Source organism: Eschrichtius robustus, chromosome 11 (assembly GCF_028021215.1).
Source record: "Eschrichtius robustus isolate mEscRob2 chromosome 11, mEscRob2.pri, whole genome shotgun sequence".
Classification (NCBI taxonomy): domain Eukaryota; kingdom Metazoa; phylum Chordata; class Mammalia; order Artiodactyla; family Eschrichtiidae; genus Eschrichtius; species Eschrichtius robustus.
In genome coordinates, this window is record NC_090834.1 from 63,411,597 (window position 1) to 63,431,199 (window position 19,603).

Below are 19,603 nucleotides of genomic sequence, written 5' to 3' on the forward strand. Positions count from 1 at the left end.
GTTAAATATTAAAATAGATAAATTTAGGAAAACTGCAGATGTGTTCATATACGTTTTCGTGATACTGGAGGTTAAGGAAATAAAGTAACTGAAATATCCAAACCAAATAAATCACTATGTATGTAGAAGACCTAAATGATTAGCAAGCTTAGTTTAATTTAATATCACCATACCCAACAATTATGGAATAAATATTCTTTTCAAATACACATGGAATGTTTATGAAAACTAACTATATGTTGGACTATTAAAGCAAGCCACAAGTTTCAAAGAACTGAAATCACCTGAAGTACTTTTTTCTTTTGCACATAAGCTAGAAATCAGCAAAGAGATAACTTAAAAATCTCCATGTTAGGAATTTATATTCTTGAATAACCCAAGGCTCAAAAAACCCCATGAAAATCAGAAAACATTTATCATATAATTATTTTTTGAACATTAAGAGTACTCCATATCAAAACTTGTAGAGTACAAATAGAGCTGAACTAAAAGGGAAATTTACATCTCTAAATGCATATATTAATATTTGAAAAGGAAAGTTGAAAATAAAAGCTAAGCATCCATTTAGACAAAGGACAGAAAATTAAATACCATAAAAAGAGGGGGGAATGGACTTCCTTGGTGGCACAGTGGTTAAGAATCCACCTGCTAAAAAAAAAAAAAAAAAAAAAAGAATCCACCTGCTAATGCAGGGGACATGGGTTCGAGCCCTGGTCCGTGAAGTTCCTACATGCTGCGGAGCAACTAAGCCTGTGCACCACAACTACTTAGCCTCAGCTCTAGAGCCCGCGAGCCACAACTACTGAGCCCGCGCACCTAGAGCCCATGCTCCACAACAAGAGAAGCCACCGCAATGAGAAGCCTGTGCATCGCAACGAAGAGTAGCCCCCTGCTCGCCACAACTAGAGAAAAGCCCATGTGCAGCAACAAAGACCCAATGCAGCCAAAAATAAAATAAATTTAAAAAAATTTTTTTTAAAAAGAGGGGGGAAGGGACTAAAAATAAATATTAGTGAAAATATGATAAATACAATTAAAAATTAATGAAATAGGAATCAGACTCGAGAGCATCAATAATGCCAGAAGTTAGTTCTTTGAAGTGGTCAATAAAACTGGTAGATCCCTGACCACATTGCTAAAATGAGAAGGCACAAAATACCCACATGTCAGGAATGAAAACACAGACATCCCCACAGATTCTACAGAAATGAAAAAGACAGTAAGGATATTTTTAAACAACTTTATGCCAGTAAGTTTGGAATTTTAATGAGCTGAAATGAATATTATAAGAACATAACTTGTCAAAAGTGACTCAAAAAAATGAAAAAGCTGATGTCCTATAACTTTAAAGTCAATAATTAAAACAAAACACCTTACTACAAATAATACTTCAGACTTGTATCTTCACCAGTATCCAACATCTAATGGAAGGGGGGAAAAAAGGCCTATCTTACACAAAGTCTTCCAGAAAATAGAGGAAATGATACAATTTGTGAGGTCAGCCTAATTTTTATACCAAAACTGGGTAAGGAAATTATAAGACAGGAACATCCAAGCCAATCTAAATCAGGAACACAGAAGGCAAAAAAAATCCTGGACAAAATTTGACATGGTGAACTCTACAAGAAAGTAAGTTACCAAACACTATCAGGGCCTATGGAAAGGGCTTAGGAGCCAACGTGAAAGGGTCCCTTCTGGCCAAAGAGTGAACAACCTGGTGATCACAGAAAATACTAGCTGCAATGGATGGAAACACAGCAACAGGGGTGGGGTCGGGGGCAGGAGAGAAGATGGTTTAATTAAATGTTTCACATGAAGAACGTACAACTAAAAGACAAGGAACTAAATATGAAACATAAAAACAGTGTCAGGCAAATGTGAAGAGGACTGGAATCAGAAATATCAAGGTGAGACAGGTACAAGGAACAGACACAAGAAGCCAAAGAACAGAAAAGTGTTGCACAATTTGTGAAAGCAAAACTGTGACTTTGAACACCAGATTTATTTCAACAATGAAATATTTCATAAGTAAAAACAAGTGACAGATTCATGTATATTTCGCCATATTTACGTCACTGCCCTCACTTGGCTTATAGGAATACAGCGATATAGGAATAAGAGTTACTTGTTTGAACTTGTATTGAACTTGTTTCCCACAACCTTGCTACATTTATTTATTAGTTCAGAATTGACATACAGTAAACAGCACATATTAAATTGTACAATTCGGTAAGTTTTGACATGTGTATACGCCAGTGAAACCATCATCACAATCAAGAAAAACAACATAGCCATAAACACCCAGAAGTCTCCTCATACACCTTGTAATCTCTCCTTTCTATCCCTCCAAGACCTCTCCCTCATGTCCAGGCAACAACTTGCACTTTCCAGTATTTTATATAAATGGGGCGGTGGGGGGAGAGACTATCTTGGTAAATACAAGACAGAATACCATTTGGTCAAGTCATGTTTGAAACAAACATTGAAAAAAAAACTGGAAAATAAAATTATATCCGCTTGAAAAAATATATATGTGTATTTAAAACCAGAAACATCAAAATACTCCCTCTGCCTGACAGTCCTCCCTATTCCTCTTCAGTTTAAACAACACATCCTCAGAGAAGCTTTCCTTCATCATTCTGTTAGTCTCTCCTACAGTGGCAATCTCTACTTCTCCTGTCACTTGTCTCACTTGTGATTATTTTGTCAACATCTCTCTTCCCCCATAGTTTGTGACAGAGGAATGTGTCTTGTTCACAGCAACTAAGCCCGTGTGCCACAACTACTGAGCCCGTGAGCCACAACTACTGAAGCCCACGTGCCTAGAGCCTGTGCTCCACAACAAGAGAAGCCACCGCAATGAGAAGCCCATGCACCACAACGAAGAGTAGCCCCCGCTCGCCGCAACTAGAGAAAGCCCACGTGCAGCAATGAAGACCCAACGCAGCCAAAAAAACAAAAACCCCCACAACACTGTAATCAACTATATTTCAATAAGTTATTTAAAACTTAAAAAAAAAAAAGAATAAACACACATGCAAACGAACAAGCATATAACTTGAATAGAGAATCTGACTTAATATATCAAGGGTAGCATTTAAATTCCCTTGGGAATGGTGCAGTTTGTTTAACAAATGATGCTGGCATAACTGGCAGAAAAAATAAATAAATAAAAGAACATGTGGAGTTCTGACAAGAGAAAAGATGGGTAAAATTTAAAATAGGGTGGCCAGAGTAGTATTCACCGATGTGACATTTGAGTAAAGAGTAAGAGAGTTAGCTATTAGGATTTATGGGGAGAAGTGTTTTAGGCAAAGAGAACAATTGGAGCAACGATCCAAAGGCGATAGCATGCCTTTCTTGTCCTAACAGCAGCAAGGAGATTATAGTGGAGTAAACAGTGAAGACAGTAGTAGATGTGTTTACAGAGGTAATGGAACGTCATTTCTTATAGGGCCTCATATGCCATTGTAAGGAATTCAGCTTTTACTGGGTGAAGTACAAACCACAATTGAGTTTTGGATAGAGAGTGACATGGTCTGACTTACACTTCAAAAGAATCACTGTTAGCTGTATTCTGAACAGAATGCAAAGGAACAAAGGTAAAAGCAAAAAGATCAGTTAGGAGAATACTGCAGTAATTCAGTCAAGAGATGATGGTGCCTTGGGTCAAGGTAATTAGTAGCAGTGAAGGTGGTAAAACTGGTCAGATTCTGGATAATTTTTAAAGGCAGAACAAAGATTTGCTGATGGCTTAGATATGGGATGTATGAAAAAAGTTAATGATGATTCCAAAATTTTTGGCCTGAACAACTAGAGTGATAGAAATGCAATTATCTGCAACAGGAAAGGCTTTGGGTGGAATAGCTTTAAGGTGGAAGATCAGTTCAGTTCTGGACAGATTAATTTTGAAATAAGTGTCTATTAGACATGCAAGTGGAGATGTTGAGTAGGGCTGGATATTGGATATAAGAGTCTGGAGTTTGCGAGAGAGGGCCAGGCTGGAGATAAACGTTTGAGAATTAGACTACAGATGATCAAAAAGTCTTGAAATTAAATTAAATCACTTTGGGAGTGAGTAAAGATAATGTGATCAAGAACTGAGCCTAGGGGCACTCCAATTTTAAGAGGCCAGGAAGAAGAGGAACCAGCAAGGGAGACAGAAGGAGCAACCAGTAAGGTAGGAACAAAACCAGAAAAGTGGGGGGTTCCTGGAAGCCACATTTCCAGGAAAGTAAATCAAGGAAAAGTGACAGGTAAACCGTGTACTTCTGATACATCAAGTAAAGACTGTTGAGAGCAACACCACAGAAGTAGAAGCCAGGAAGGGGATACCATATTAACAGCAAAACGTGTGCTTTCCCACTCCAATCCTCTCTATTTGTATATCATATTTGTAGATCCTAAGACCTGGTGAAATTGCCCTGAAAGTTGTTGATCTGATGACTGGACTAAAAAGGGTGACTCTAAGCCCTTTTTATTTACTCTGTGCCAAACAATTTGCTAAATGCTGGGGACATAAACATGAATAATACACAGTCCCTGCCTTCAAAATAATCCAATGATGTTCTAAAGAAATGCATAAAATCGGACTTTCCATCTTTTCTTAAGCAGCTGCCCACCATACTTTTAAGAGAAAAAAAGGAGTGATAATTTTTTACACTTTATAACATTCATAGACTAAGAACTGTAAGAGATGAATTCCTACTTTTCCCCCCAAAGCTTAAAAAAAAAAAAAAAAAAAAGCTTTCCTTTTTGATTGGAAAAGTATTCGGTATTTAAAAATAGCCTCTGTGTGTGTTTAGCAATGCATCTAGAAAAATAAACAACTTAGAAATGAAATGCCCTGAAATTATATCTCCAGAAGTTAACTACTATTGACACTTTGGTATGTACTTTTCTTCAGTTTTTTCCCCCATGTATATATATTAACACTCTAATAAGGCATATTTGCATACTTTAAGTATAATTTTCAATGTTTACCAACAACTCTTCTACATACTTTCCTGAATTTATTTTCAATGTAATTATTTATTATTATTTTATTATTTAATATCTATATGTGTAGGAATTAAAACAAATGTGTGTATACGTATATATATTTTTTTCTTAACTAGTTTGGCCAATTTGAGTTGTAAGAAAACAGTGTCTTCTGCTTAAAATAATGTAAGCACTAGCTTATCAAAAACAAAACCAAATAACATGATATATGCAAAACTTGAAGCATGTTAACCAAAACATGTTTATGTTAACTATGATTATCCCTGGGAGTGATCGAGTTATTTTTATTCTTCTTCATGACATTCTATATTTATCACATTAAGGAAAAAATGTATAACATTTGTAGCACATTTAAGTAAACAGTTTTACACTTAGTTTATATTAGTATTTTACATCTAATTTAACAGAAACTCACTTGGGCATGAATGCTCCATTGGCTAAGGATGGTTCATCGTCATCTAGCCCATCAAAGAGATGTGACTTGGCTGTGCCTGTTGTTTGTAAAGCCTTCGGTCGGACTCTGGTGGCAGGGCGGGGTGTCAGTTTATAATGTGTAGGTGTTGTGAGAGCCTTCTGGGCTGCTGGATTTGTTGGTTTCAATCTCTGAAAAACAAAAAAATCAAGGAAAGTTCTAGTTTAACTCAAATATGATATTGGTCTTAAAAATCAGAAGACCAGAGTTCACACCTCGTCCCTGCCATTCACCTGCTAGATCCCTCTTGGAGTCTTGGCTCCCAAAACACAAGGATTTCCCACCCAACTTTGTATGTAAGTGTGAATGCTAATGTAACTGTCTTTATTTCTCTATAATTGATTTTCATTCATCTCCCCAGCCCCCATTTCAATGGGTTTGTCTGACTTGTTTCAAAATGTAATTGAGATACTGCATCTGAAGTGCTTTGTAAATCGAAATGTACTAACAGAACATATTAATATACCATGTGCACTTCTCTTCATCTTACGAAAGAGAATAGCCTGCAGTTGTTTTGCTTTCTAAAACAAAGACGACGATATTTACATTCAATTTTAAGAAAATATAATACCAAAATAATTCTAAGCCTAATTACTTTTCAATTAAACCAAAAATCTTATCCTTCAAGAAAAAGTGAGACACAGCCATAAATATTCAACTTTTATGCAATCTACATCACTCTGAAAAAATGGATAGATATTAGCTTGCATTTATCCACCATTTAATAAACGCTGATAATTACCATGAGTCAAACACTAAGAATAAAAATAATACAATTGGGACTTCCCTGGTGGCGTAATGGTTAAAAATCCGTCTGCCAATGCAGGGGACATGGGTTCAAGCCCTGGCCCAGGAAGATCCCACATGCCGCGGAGCAACTAAGCCCGTGCGCCACAACTACTGAGCCTGCGCTCTAGAGCCTGCAAGCCACAACTACTGAGCCCACATGCCACAACTAATGAAGCCCACATGCCTAGAGCCCATGCTCCGCAACAGGAGAAGCCACTGCAATGAGAAGCCCGCGCACCACAATGAAGAGTAGCCCCCACTCGCCGCAACTAGAGAAAGCCGGTGTGCAGCAACGAAGACCCAATGCAGCCAAAATTAAATAAATAAATAAATAAATTTATTTATTTAAAATAATAATAATAATACAATTACTCTCCCTGATATTTGAGGGTATTACAACTTAGTGGAGGAGACATACAACTAAATTAATTAGTCTTCAGGTTGGTTTTGATGGCACCTTTACTATGTCTCCATAGCATCTTCAGGATGTTATACATTTGTTTTCCTAAACAGTATACATGGGATTATATAACCACTTGAAACAACAATATCTAAAATATAAAACCCGTCAACAGTTTATTCTTCTGTTCACAATGCAGACTGTTTACACTTCAGTAACAACAAACCTTCCCAAATCTCTTTTGTGATCTTTCACAACTCTGTGCCTTTGCTTGGAATGTCTTGACCTAGATCTACCAACTTCTACATATGTTCTCAAAAAAAGTTAAACCTTACCTCTTCTGAAAACCTTTATCAAACTCACCGAAGAATCTATGCTCTTCCCTCTGTGATATTTTTAAATTTTTATTAAGATAAAATTCACTAACATAAAATTCACCATTTTAATGCATATAATTCAGTTGAGTTTTAGTATATTTACAAGGCTGTACAACCACCAACCACTAAATTCCAGAACGTTTCCCTCATTACAAAAAGAAATCCGGTGCCTCCCAATTCCTCTCTTTATCTCTCGTTTTTTTTTTTTAACATTCATTTATTTTATTATTTATTTATTTGGCTGTGTCGGATCCTAGTTGTGGCATGTGGGACTTTTTTAGTTGCAGCATGTGGAATCTTTAGTTGCAGCATGTGGGATCTAGTTCCCTGACCAGGGATCAAACCCGGGCCCCCAGCATAGGGAGTGCGGAGTCTTAGCCACTGGACCACCAGGGAAGTCCCCTCTATCTCTTGGCAAGCATGTACTTTCTGTCTCTATGGATTTGCCTATTCTAGACATTTTATATAAATAGAATCATGTGGCCTTTGCGTTTGGATTCTTTGACTTAGCATGTTTTCAAGATTCATCCATGTTGTAGCATGTATCATCACTTCATTCCTTTTTATGGCTGAATGATATTCCATTATATAGACATACGACATTGTGTTTATCCATTCATCAGTTGATGGGCTCATCTCTCTATTACTGCATATACTATACTAAAGCTGAGTAAATTTAAGCATGTACAGGTCTGATCTTCCTCACTAGATAGCAAGCTCTTAGAGAATAAATTCTTGTTTACTTTTATTAGGTATCCTCAGTGCTGAACACAATAACTAGTCAGACATAAATGGCTAAATAATTTCTGTATACTGAGCAACTTACTCTAATTCTCAACACTGAACAGAACTGCTATTCCCATTTTAAAGATGAAACACATTCAGAGAGGCAAAAGGAGATGCCCAATATCTCACAGACTGTAAGTGGTAAAAAAAGGATTAAACCGACCAAAGACTACTTTTAATGCCACAACACAGTGAGCAGAAGACCATTTCTAGAGCCTAAGAGATTAAGACAAAGCTATGTAGAAATCAGGAGAAAAAAATTTTGATTTGCCACTTAAGACATTATGATGTTAGAGAAATCAGCCTCTGTGAACCTTAGTTTGCTCAACTATAAAATGAGTATAATATCTGCCTCATATCAGGGCTGTTGAAAAGTCTCAGCCTTTACTTCCAGTTCAACACTTATTTCACTGTCATGCTGCCTTCCAGATACAAAAATAATTTACCCCCTGGCCTAGTGAAAAGCATAAATAATGTGTCTTAAAAGCTTAATTACACCTAAGTTTCTCCTACTCTGAGAATAGATTTTATAGAAACATCCTTAAACTTACCTCTTCTTTCTTCTTAGGGTCTGACATGGGATTCCGGAAGAGAGGAGAGTCTCCAAAAGGTGAGTATGTCAGACTATTGATGTGCTGTTGGAGAACAGCCTGCTGGGCAGCAGAAGCATTTGGATCTGTCAAAGCTTTTTAAAAAAAGAAAAGAAAAAGCAAGATGTCAGTCCAAGGATCCAGTGCCTTAAATCAAGAGAACTTGAGATTCTCTTCAAAATGTTCAGACTCACTCAGTGGCATTACTGGTTGAGAGCAAAGGAGCAAACTGTGAAGAAAATCAACAATCAAATAATCTAAAAGGTCAAAGATATGTGGAACATTTCATAAGAGACAACACACATAAAATTTTACTTAGGTGTTCATTATTGCCAATAATCAAAGAAATGTAAACCTAAACAACCTTGAAGAAATTTTATATCTACCTCATTATCTATCAATGGCATAGCTATATAAAAAGAGATCAGTCTGACTTCTAGAAACACTGCAAATTGGTTTTAGTATGTCTAAAAGAAACAATATGGGGCTTCCCTGGTGGCACAGTGGTTGAGAATCTGCCTGCCAATGCAGGGGACACGGGTTCGAGCCCTGGTCTGGGAAGATCCCACATGCCACGGAGCAACTAGGCCCGTGAGCCACAGTTACTGAGCCTGCGCGTCTGGAGCCTGTGCTCCGCAACAAGAGAGGCCGCGATAGTGAGAGGCCCGAGCACCGCGATGAGGAGTGGCCCCCGCTTGCCGCAACTAGAGAAAGCCCTCGCACAGAAACGAAGACCCAACACAGCCATAAATAAACAAAATTAAAAAAAAAAAAAAACCTAGCATATATACTAAAAAAAAAAGAAACAATATGACAGTACACAGAGCAAGTACTATTTTTATATTTTTTAACCTAATGATTTTAATCATGAAAATCTAACCCAAGGACTTAATTAAACTAGAAAGTAAATAAAGACATATTTGTAAGTGTTCACTGAATGTTATCTGTAATGGTCAAGACTTGGAAACAACCTATGTCCAACATTAACAGTTGTAAAAATCATGATTCATCAACATGGTGGATTAAGTAGTTGTTAAAAATGACAATGTGGAAATAACAAAGTATCTTTGATTTAATTTAATAAGTAAAAAATTCCAGAATAAAAAATATTAAGTATACTGAGAATATAGAGGAAGAGGGTAGCAAATGAAAATGAAAATGGCTGTTAAGGCATCCTTATATTTACTATTTGCATTTGATATTCATATTACATTTAAGTAAAAATTGAAAGGAAAAAAAGATCACCCCATTTTCTTTCAAAGTGTAAGAACAGGGCTTCCCTGGTGGCGCAGTGGTTAAGAATCCGCCTGCCAATGCAAGGGACACAGGTTTGAGGCCTGGTCTGGGAAGATCCCACATGCCACTGAGCAAATGAGCCCGTGCGCCACAACTGCTGAGCCTGCGCTCTAGAGCCCGCAAGCCGCAACTACTGAGTCTGTGTGCTGCGACTACTGAAGCCTGCGCGCCTAGAGCCCATGCTCCGCAACAAGAGAAGCCACCGCAAAATGAGAAGCCCGTGCACAGCACCAAAGAGTAGCCCCTGCTCGCTGCAACCAGAGAAAGCCTGTGCACAGCAACGAAGACCCAACACAGCCAAAAAAATAAATAAATAAATAAAATAAAGAAATAGGAAAAAAAAGTGTAAGAACAAACGTCATCAGACAGGAACAATTGTACACGGTAAAAAGAAAACAGTAACAAAAAAAATCTGCACTGTACCCTGATTGATGAAGAAACCTCTTCGCAAGATAAATATTTCAAAAAAAAAATACTGATAAAAAAATCAAATCACACAAGTTACTTTAGAAATAAAAATACTTTTTCCTTTATAAACATTTAAAATAAGGCTAAAGCCAACATGTAATAAGATAATCCACAGAAAAGAAGTGCCACCAACAAAAAATTTTGAAAAATTTAATACAATGGAGCAGAGTGGGGGGTGGGGGAGTGGAGAGACAATAGCAGCATCAACAACAAACCCAAAACAGACAGTTAAAATAAAATTAATGAAAAGGGGTAGATCCACCGTAGTCAAATTAAGCATTCTTAAAACTGGATGTATTCACTAAATACTAAAACACTGTATGTTGATATTTTAGGAGAGAGTACAAATTTGCTCAGGATTGTGAAACCCAGAGGAGATGTCAATTTAATGATCATATAGTAAATCATCTGTATTCATAAAGTTCCTAAATCCAATTTAAGACTACTGGTGAGAAAAAAATACAGAAAAGTAGCCACCCAGTAACATAATGTTGTTCTGTGGACTATTCAATAAGACTAAAAAAACCCTGGATATTTTTAATGAACTCTAATATTCACTGGTCAGTTTGTTACCTGACAGCCAATTATACATTAAAAAAACACTGATCAGGGACTTCCCTGGTGGTCCAGTGGTAAAGAATCCACCTTCTAATGCAGGGGACGCAGGTTCGCTCCCTGGTCGGGGAACCAAGATCCCACATGCCGCAGGGCAAGTAAGCCTGCGCGCCACAACTACTGAGCTCGCGTGCCTCAATGAGAGAGCCTGCGTGCCGCAAACCACAGAGCCCACGTGCCCTGGAGCCCACACACCACAACTAGAGAGAGAAAAACCCGCACGCCAAAACTCGAGAGAAGCCCACGCGCAGCAACAAAAGATCCCGTGTGCTGCAACTAAGACCCAACATAGCCAAATAAATAAATAAATGTTTAAAAATAAATTAATTAATTAAAAAAAAACACTGACCAGCACTAGCCGATCCCACCATTTAACAAGTATAGGTCACCCCTCCTGGGTATGCCAAATAAAAACTTCCTCAACAAATTCAAACATACATAATTAGGAAAGTGTGTGAGGATGTCTTTATTTCTGTATGTTTAAATATGAAATCTTCTCTGTTAACTGAATTATTTCAAATAAAATACAGAAAAGAGTGCTGATAAGTTAGCAAAAATAAGAGAATAAGCAAGCATAAGCGTTAGTTAAGCTATCATTTACTGGTGTTATATTCAGTTCTGGTCATAATAATTTGAAAACATACTGAAAAACCATATCATGACCAAATGATTAAAGAGATAGAAAAAAGGTATAAAAATCAAGTCTTCTGAGACCAGAAGAAATTGATACTTTATCTGAAAGAAAGGCAATAGGTTACCACAAAGAAATTGTAGGAGACTGATTTTGCTTGGCTTTAGGAGGTAGAAGTAGAACCACCAGGTGGAAATTCTATAAAGGCAGGTTTTGGTTTCTAAACAACCTGAACAAAACAATGGACTGGACAAACCTGTAAGGAAGTCACCATAGCTGAGGCTTTTAAGTAATGGACTCCCACAAGCTCTAAAGCACCTTATAACTAAGACCCTGTGATGCAAAGATGTACATTCTAAATCAATACAACTACATTTAAATGAGCAGGAACACTACTGTATATAACTGTAATATCAAATTCATGTCAGGAACTTTTAATTGGCTTTGGGAAAAGATGGATTATTAAAAACCATTCAAAAGCTATCTAAGTAAATAGCAGGTTATGGTATTTATGCTACCTCCTACTAAAATCAAAACTAAGGAAAACAAATAAAATTTGAATATAATTTTATGATAAAACTGATTCTAATTTTCACAGAGAAATTAGAGTTCTAATTCACCTCTGCTAGCTCCAAAGACCTAATTAAAATCTATGGAAAAAACAAATTAAAGTATCTATACAGCCCACAATGACAAAGAATAGGAAGGTAGTAAATGAACAGATGAGAAAATATAACAAATGCCTAAAAGAAAGAAGTGGACAAGCAGGAGAGAGTAAACCATACCTTGGAGTACACTCAAAGGGGATTACAGCCAAAAGGGGGGACTATCTGCCTGAAGCACAGAAAGCTGAGAGATTCAAGAAAACTAAATTTGATGAACGGAGACTGTGGAAGGAGAGAAGACCCAATGCAAAGCATATATACAGAACAACTACTATACCCTATCATCCTCCTAATCCCTGATGCTCAACAGATAAGTCAAAATATCAGAGAGAGTTCCTCTGATGAAATCAAGTTAACAAGGGCAACAAGAGGACCTGTATCATCCCAGAGCTAAGAATGTGATATTCTAACATTTAGAGGACCCTTGGCTAATAGCTGGTTCCTGGGCTACTTATCAAATGAAATCTACTGATGAAAAAGCTCTACCCAGATACACAAGTTGCCAGTGAGATTTTTATTATTTTATTCTTAAATATGACTGGAAAGCATCACTGAGTATTAAAGAATAGGATCAAAACAAAAATAATCCTGAAAATTTAAGGAACAGAAGAATTCTAAAAAAAATTTTAATGCCAATTAAATTCAGAGTTTCAAGAAAAAAACTGCATCTAAGAACTGGATGCTTAAAAAAAGGAACTTCCAGAGAATGAGAAAGACAATAAAAAAAAATCCAGAAGGATGATTCAGAAGACAATTAAAAAAAAACTTCTAGAAAGTAGAAACATGGGTGAAAAAAAATCAAATGTTAAGACAGAAAAGGTCTAGGAATTCCCTGGTGGTCCAGCGGTTAGGACTTGGCGCTCTCACTGCTGGGGTCCAGGGTCAATCCCTGGTCGGGGAACTAAGATGCCGCATGCCTCGTGGCGTGGCCAAAAAAGAAAAAAGAAAAGATCTAAGCAAATCACTGAAATTTCAGAACAAAGGGATAATCCTAAATGGCTGTGGGCCTGGGGGGAACAAGTCTCAAGAATCAGAAAGGCATTAGACTTCTTATCAGAAATGGTTAATCCAAGAAGTATCGTCAAAGTTCTGAGGGTGAATTATTTTCAGACCAGAATTCCGTAACATTAAAGTGTGTGGAACAAATGAAGGTGTTTTCAGAACTGTAAGTAGTCAAAGTTTACCTTTCATATCCATGTTACTTGAAGACACATTCCAGAAAATTCAGGAAATAGATAAAGAGGAAAACCCTATATCCAGGACACAGCAGTCCCCACTGAGTAGACTTGAAGGGAATATACTAGAGCAATGCTGAAGGCCTAGGGAGTAATCAGAGTTCATACTGCTGCAGGAGGACAGAGAGATCAAAGAATGAGGTATCCAGGGTAAAAGAATTCTAATACCACCCTTAAGAATTTGGACTAGTGTTAAGGTGCTAAGGGCAGGTAATGTAATGCAAGGGAAAAAAATAATTAGAAGTTCCAGGAGAAAGAAAAAGCTGTATGAGAAAAGATTACTTGGTTAAGTAGCAATATTTTCAGTTATAATAAAATGCTATGTTCATTTGAAACTTTTAAATTATTCTTTCCCCAAAGAAAAGAAGACAGTAATTATTAGGAGTACTTTATCAACTTTATCAATACAAAAATATAAAAAGGGCAAAGAAATGAGAGAAAAAGAAGGGTAAGGAAGAGCACTATTAGCCTTACTTGACCAAGGGGACTCAAAAAATACTATCTCCTAGTTGACAGAGTAAGAAAAAGTATGTAAGGACATGGCTTAAATTTGCAAAGTTTGTAAGGACATGGAAATTTGCATGGCTTCTCAAAATGTGAAACATGGATCATGATAGTACAGGAGATGAATTTAATGGTACAGAGACTCACTCCTTCCTTCTCTCCTTCCTTCCATCCATCCATCCATCCATCCATCCATCCATCCATCCATCCATCCATCCATCCATCTCAGTTACTCTATATCTGCCAGGTGACATCAGTTTTTTATTTTTGGTAAAACATAGTTTTCTTTAAAAAAAAAGATATTTAAGTTACAAAGTAAGTTAATTTTAAATTAGAAATAATAACAAAGGTGGCAGGCAGATATCACAAAAACTAGGAAGGGGTATTCAAACGAATGAAGTATGAAAAACACTTTAATAGATAAAACTAAACTTGTGGGGGACTTCCCTGGCGGCGCAGTGGATAAGACTCTGCGCTCCCAATGCAGGGGGTCCGGGTTCGATCCCTGGTCAGGGAACTAGATCTCACATGCATGCTGCAACTAAGAGTTTGCATGCCACAACTAAGGAGCTGGCAGCCGCAACTAAAGAGCCCACGAGCCGCAACTAAGACCTGGCACAACCAAATAAATAATTAATTTTTTAAAAAAGTCTCAAATCCAGCTACAACAACAACAACAACAAACCCTAAACTTAGGGAATTTAGTAAACAGATATATTGGGAGAAGTGAATAAAAAACAGAGGTGATAACTGAGCTAAATTCTCATCTACCATTAACAAGTTAAATATTGATATATGTAGACTTAAGCAAAACACAGCAATATAAGCACATCATTTAGAGATATAAACTTACTTATACGCCAGATGAATTAAAAGCTGTAACAAAAGTGGTTTATTTGGGGGAGCAAACCTAGGAGTGGGGACGCAGGGAAGGCCAGGACCTATTATAAGCCCTTCTGCACTACATGATTGTTTAATGACCTGTGTGTATATACCGCTTTGGTAGGGATGGGATAGGGTGGGGTGGAAAATCCAGTCAGCAAATTAAGTATTAGCAAGAAATAAACTGAGTAAAGGCTTCTAAAGTAACTGACACTTACCTACTGGGGCCTGGGGGGCTCCAAAGCCCAAAGTGGCTGTCGTAGTATTAAATCCAGGGGCCCCAAAGGCTCCTGTACCAAGGGGCCCTCCGATCTTAGGTTGGTTGTTCCCAAACAAAGATGCCTGTCCAGCACCAAGAGCTATGGAGACAAGAGGAAAGAAAAAGCGCCACAGTAGATTCTTTGAAATGTTACACCAGAGGTCAGTTACTTAAAAATGTAATACATTTGGAAACTTCATAATAACCACTCATTTCAACAAAAAATCTAATACAGTAAATGCTAACTATATGCCAAGAACTGTGTTGAGTACATCATATATATCATAGGCAAAATACTTAACCTCTCTGTGCTTCAGTTTCCTCAACTATAACATGAGATAATAATACATAGCTTAGATATTTATCCTACAATTAAAATAAACACATATTAAGCACTGAAGAGGTCTGGTAGATACTAACATTCATTAAATATTAACTACTATCATCTCATTTAACCTTCACAAGCCTGAAGCAGGAACTATTGTCCCTATTTCACAGAAGAGAAAATGGAGGGTTTAATAATTAGCTCAATGTCACAAACGTAGTAAGTGGTGAAACCAGAGTTCACACCTCGATGCATCTGACAATACAACCAGGGCTCTTAATTGCTACTCTATAGTAAAACACATTTCTAAAAAATTTTAAAATTGTCAATTCTCCTTAAATTTCAATATGTGCAAATCAAAATACTCAACTGAACCAAGTAAAACGTCATCTTTTTGACTAACATGCAGGCTATAGAAAACCAAATCCAATATATCTTCTTTGAAGAGCAAAAAGTAACACTTTCAAGTATACCGTCTCATGAAAACTATTTCCGACAATTTTTTTGTTTGTTTTATAAAAAGCTGAATGCCTTGTGATGAGGTTACTAAAGAGATTCAAGTTTCAGCCTAAATCTGTGGATGGAATAAGAACTTATTTTCACCAGGGAGAAGACCGCTGCAGAAACCTGTAATGTTTTAAAGCTTAACGAATCTTGCTTATGGACCGTGTTGTTGGCAATGATTTTTAAAGTGTAAAGTAGGAAGAATTTAGTTTTTTTAGGATAAATTATTGGCATAAGTTAAAAACATTTTTCCATCCCTCCCCCCACCCCAAAGAAAAAGTTAATGGCAATTTGGAAGATCTGAAGTTCTTTTTAACATACCAATGTTTCTTGACAGAGATACGGTTTACCAGGAAAATCACTTCAAACATATAATGCTTGGAGGTCAAAAATATCGAACGGAAACTGTCTTGAGATTGCAACCCCAAAAAAAGGATAGGAAGTTTACACTCAGAGAATGCATACATATAAATTAATGAGGGTGACTCCTAAATGAACAAAACATCCCTTAACTGTCCAACTCTCACTAATAATAATAAGATAAAAATATAGCAATGGGATTATTTCACCTTAAAAAACCCAGCTTTGAAACAGGGAATAAGACTACTTTTAAAGTTCCAACCCATTAGAAACTGGTGAAAACTCCAAGAAAAACTAAAGTTATATTACTCCCTTTTTAAAAAAATTTGTTTATTTTATTTATTTTTGGCTGCGTTGGGTCTTCATTGCTGCACGTGGGCTTTCTCTAGTTGTGGCAAGTGGGGGCTACTCTTCGTTGCGGTGCGCGGGCTTCTCATTGCAGTGGCTCCTCTTGTCGTGGAGCACAGGCTCTAGGCACGCGGGCTTCAGTAGTTGTGGTTCGTGGGCTCTAGAGCGCAGGCTCCATAGTTGTGGCGCACGGGCTTAGCTGCTCCACGGCATGTGGGATCTTCCCGGACCAGGGCTCGAACCCGTGTCCCCTGCGTTGGCAGGCAGGTTCTTAACCACTGCACCCCCAGGGAAGTCCCTATATTACTCCCTTAAAGGACATAGTTTACAGTAAAAATTTCAGGATTCTTTTTTTCTCCCCTAGAGAACAAAACCTCCTTACCCCTAAACAAAAGGTTTAGATGAAACCTGAATATATAAAATGGATAAAAATTTGTTCTGGATGGGTGTGTATTTGCATTAGCCCTGAAGGAAGAATCATGAAACAGTCTAAAAATCACTATATTTCAATAACCTACAAAATAATAACAATATGTATTTTATCCAGATCAGTCTTATATTATGCACAAATGGCTTTTTATACTTAGTGAAAGGACTTACACAAGTTGAGGGACATTCTGATGTATAATAATGTCAATTTATGAATTGTGTTATATTTACAGGTAGTTGTAGGAGTCATAAGGAAGATATACTGGTGGCACCATGGTAACAGTGGTCCTAAAAACTCCAAGGATGCTCAAAGAATAAATAAAAATGGTTAAACCTCATTGAGATTTTCTAATAAATGTTAGAATTTAATTTTATCTATGGTACCTATTAGCTTTGGGTAGATTTTTCTGTGTATATCTTAGTGTAACAAACTTTACTAGATGTACCCTTAAACTTACGACTTCATGGAAAATTTTAAGAACTAAAACTTCTTAGTATTGTTACTAATAACTACCAAGAAAATGGCATACTACTGATAGTGCTAATGATAGTTAATACCTGTGTGAAACAAGAAACTGATGCACCCATGATTTAATCATACACCAAAGGATAATATAAAACATTTTACACTAAGATTGGTCACTTAAATCTAGGTGTACAAAAAATTTATGTATTTGTACACTTAAGGTTTCTATAGTCTACTACTCATGAAGTACCCAAAGGCCTATGTTAACATGAAAATGTACTTCTGTTGAGGTATGAGTTTGAATCTCTATCATTCAAAACAAGAAGCTATCTACATAGGAATACCCACTTACCTAATGTGCCCCTAAAACACAGTCCAAAGCTACAATGTTATCCTAATTGTGATATCATGAAATGCAGAATTCATTAATGTGGGTATTTATATCTGATAGTCTCCAGACACATTCCTCTCAGAGCCAAAAGTCTGCTTTAGCAGACGTGACCACCAAAGAATTTCAATAGTGTGTACTCAGTGATTCACAATTCTCGTTTCCCTACATGATCTATTTGCTGCTAAGGTTGGGGGTGTAAAATTCTTTATTAATTGTATTTGGCTTTTAGTTTATATGGGCAAAGCATGAATTAGGATTATATGACAGCAGTGAAAATGAGATTTATCGTTTGTGAGGTACAACTGTTCAAGGAGAACCGAATATATTCAAATAAATAAAGAGGTTGAGGTATTACATTATTGTGGGACAGAAGACAACAGCATCAGGAAAAAAGTTATAGACCACTTTATAATCTTACACTACAGAATAAAGCATTGTTAATCATAATCTGCAAGACCCAGAAGCCAAAGAGGAGAGAATAACAACTTTGACCACGTAAAAATAAAACTTGTACATTAAGATATCATAAACAAAATTAAATGATAAACAAAGACTGAGTGGAAATATCTGGTAACAGACATTAGAGCAGCATCTTATCCCAGCTTAGGTTTATGGTTCATAAGCTGTCTAGCATCAAACTACCTTGAAAAAGACCACACCAAAGTTAATTTTCCTTCTGGGATTAGAAGAGAACATGATGTCAGATGTTATATTCTGCTTAAGTTTAAGGATCACATTGTACAAAAAACTACAGCTTTTTAGTTTTTATTTCTTGCAAAATATATGTAGTAGAAGTTGAGTAAGCTCAAAAGCTCAAGAAGTTTACCATACAACCCAAAAGAGTTAATATCCACAATATATAAAGCATTCTCAAAAATAAAGAAACAATGATCAAATATTATGAATAGAGAGCTGAAAGATTCAAATGTCCGGTAAACATACACAAGGGTATCCTTCACTGGTAATCAGCGAAGTGTAAATCAGAACATACCAACTTCCACTATCAGGTACACAAAGATGAAGAAGCCCAACAATACGGAAAGGGTATGAAAAAATGAGCACTTTTATAAAATATGAGCAAAAATGCAAACTGGCATTCTTTTTGGAAGGCAAATTAAAAATTGGCAAGACTGACCAAAATTCAAAATATGTGTATCTTCTGACATAACACATCAAGTACTGAAAATCCCAGGTAGACCAGGACTATCAGAGGACAAAACATTCTGTACAAAAGGAACAGACAGCCTCTAAGATAAATGTGCCCGCGTTTTAAAATCTGGTAAAGCATATGGGAATGTTTTCTAAATCCATTTGTGCAAATGAAAATCTAGGCCTTTTATTTCCATGTATATGATCAAACAGAGATCTTAAGTTCCAGCAATTAGATTTAGTTGTATCACTTCCTAAATCTTATGGTACAGTTCCTTACCTGTTCCAAATCCTGCACCAAGCCCGGCTCCCAGAGTTCCAGGTCCTGGTTTACTTCCAAAAATACTATTCCCACTGGTATTTGTGCCAAACCCTAGAAGGACAAAAGAATGAGTGGACTGTACATTAACACAACTCTCAATGTCCTGTACAAGGGAGTTTAAAACAAAGCAGTCTGACCCTAAGTTTTGCATCCCTTCATTTTTTGATATTTAGAAATCCTAAATGGTAGGCTAATTTAATTTTTAAGTTTAATTTAAGTAAGTATAAACAGATCCCACAGTCTTCCTATTTACTTAATTACATTTTAGACTTGAAATATCAATTCAATATAGGATAATACCCAATATTAAAGCAAAGTGATTGTGCTTGAGGAACATTC

At 36.7% G+C, this 19,603-nt stretch overlaps 1 protein-coding gene across 3 annotated transcripts in view; it reads right to left on the reverse strand.

The window, feature by feature from the left end:
* The window catches only part of NUP98 (nucleoporin 98 and 96 precursor), a 105,538-nt gene that overhangs the window by 52,347 nt on the left and 33,588 nt on the right, over positions 1-19,603 (reverse strand). For all 3 annotated transcript variants that reach the window (XM_068554173.1, XM_068554172.1, XM_068554174.1), the window contains exons 11-14: positions 19,223-19,315; positions 14,930-15,070; positions 8,377-8,510; positions 5,417-5,604 (exon numbers count right to left, since the gene is read on the reverse strand). In XM_068554173.1, the coding sequence (XP_068410274.1) occupies positions 5,417-5,604; positions 8,377-8,510; positions 14,930-15,070; positions 19,223-19,315 (556 nt within the window). The remainder of the gene's footprint in view (positions 1-5,416; positions 5,605-8,376; positions 8,511-14,929; positions 15,071-19,222; positions 19,316-19,603) is intronic.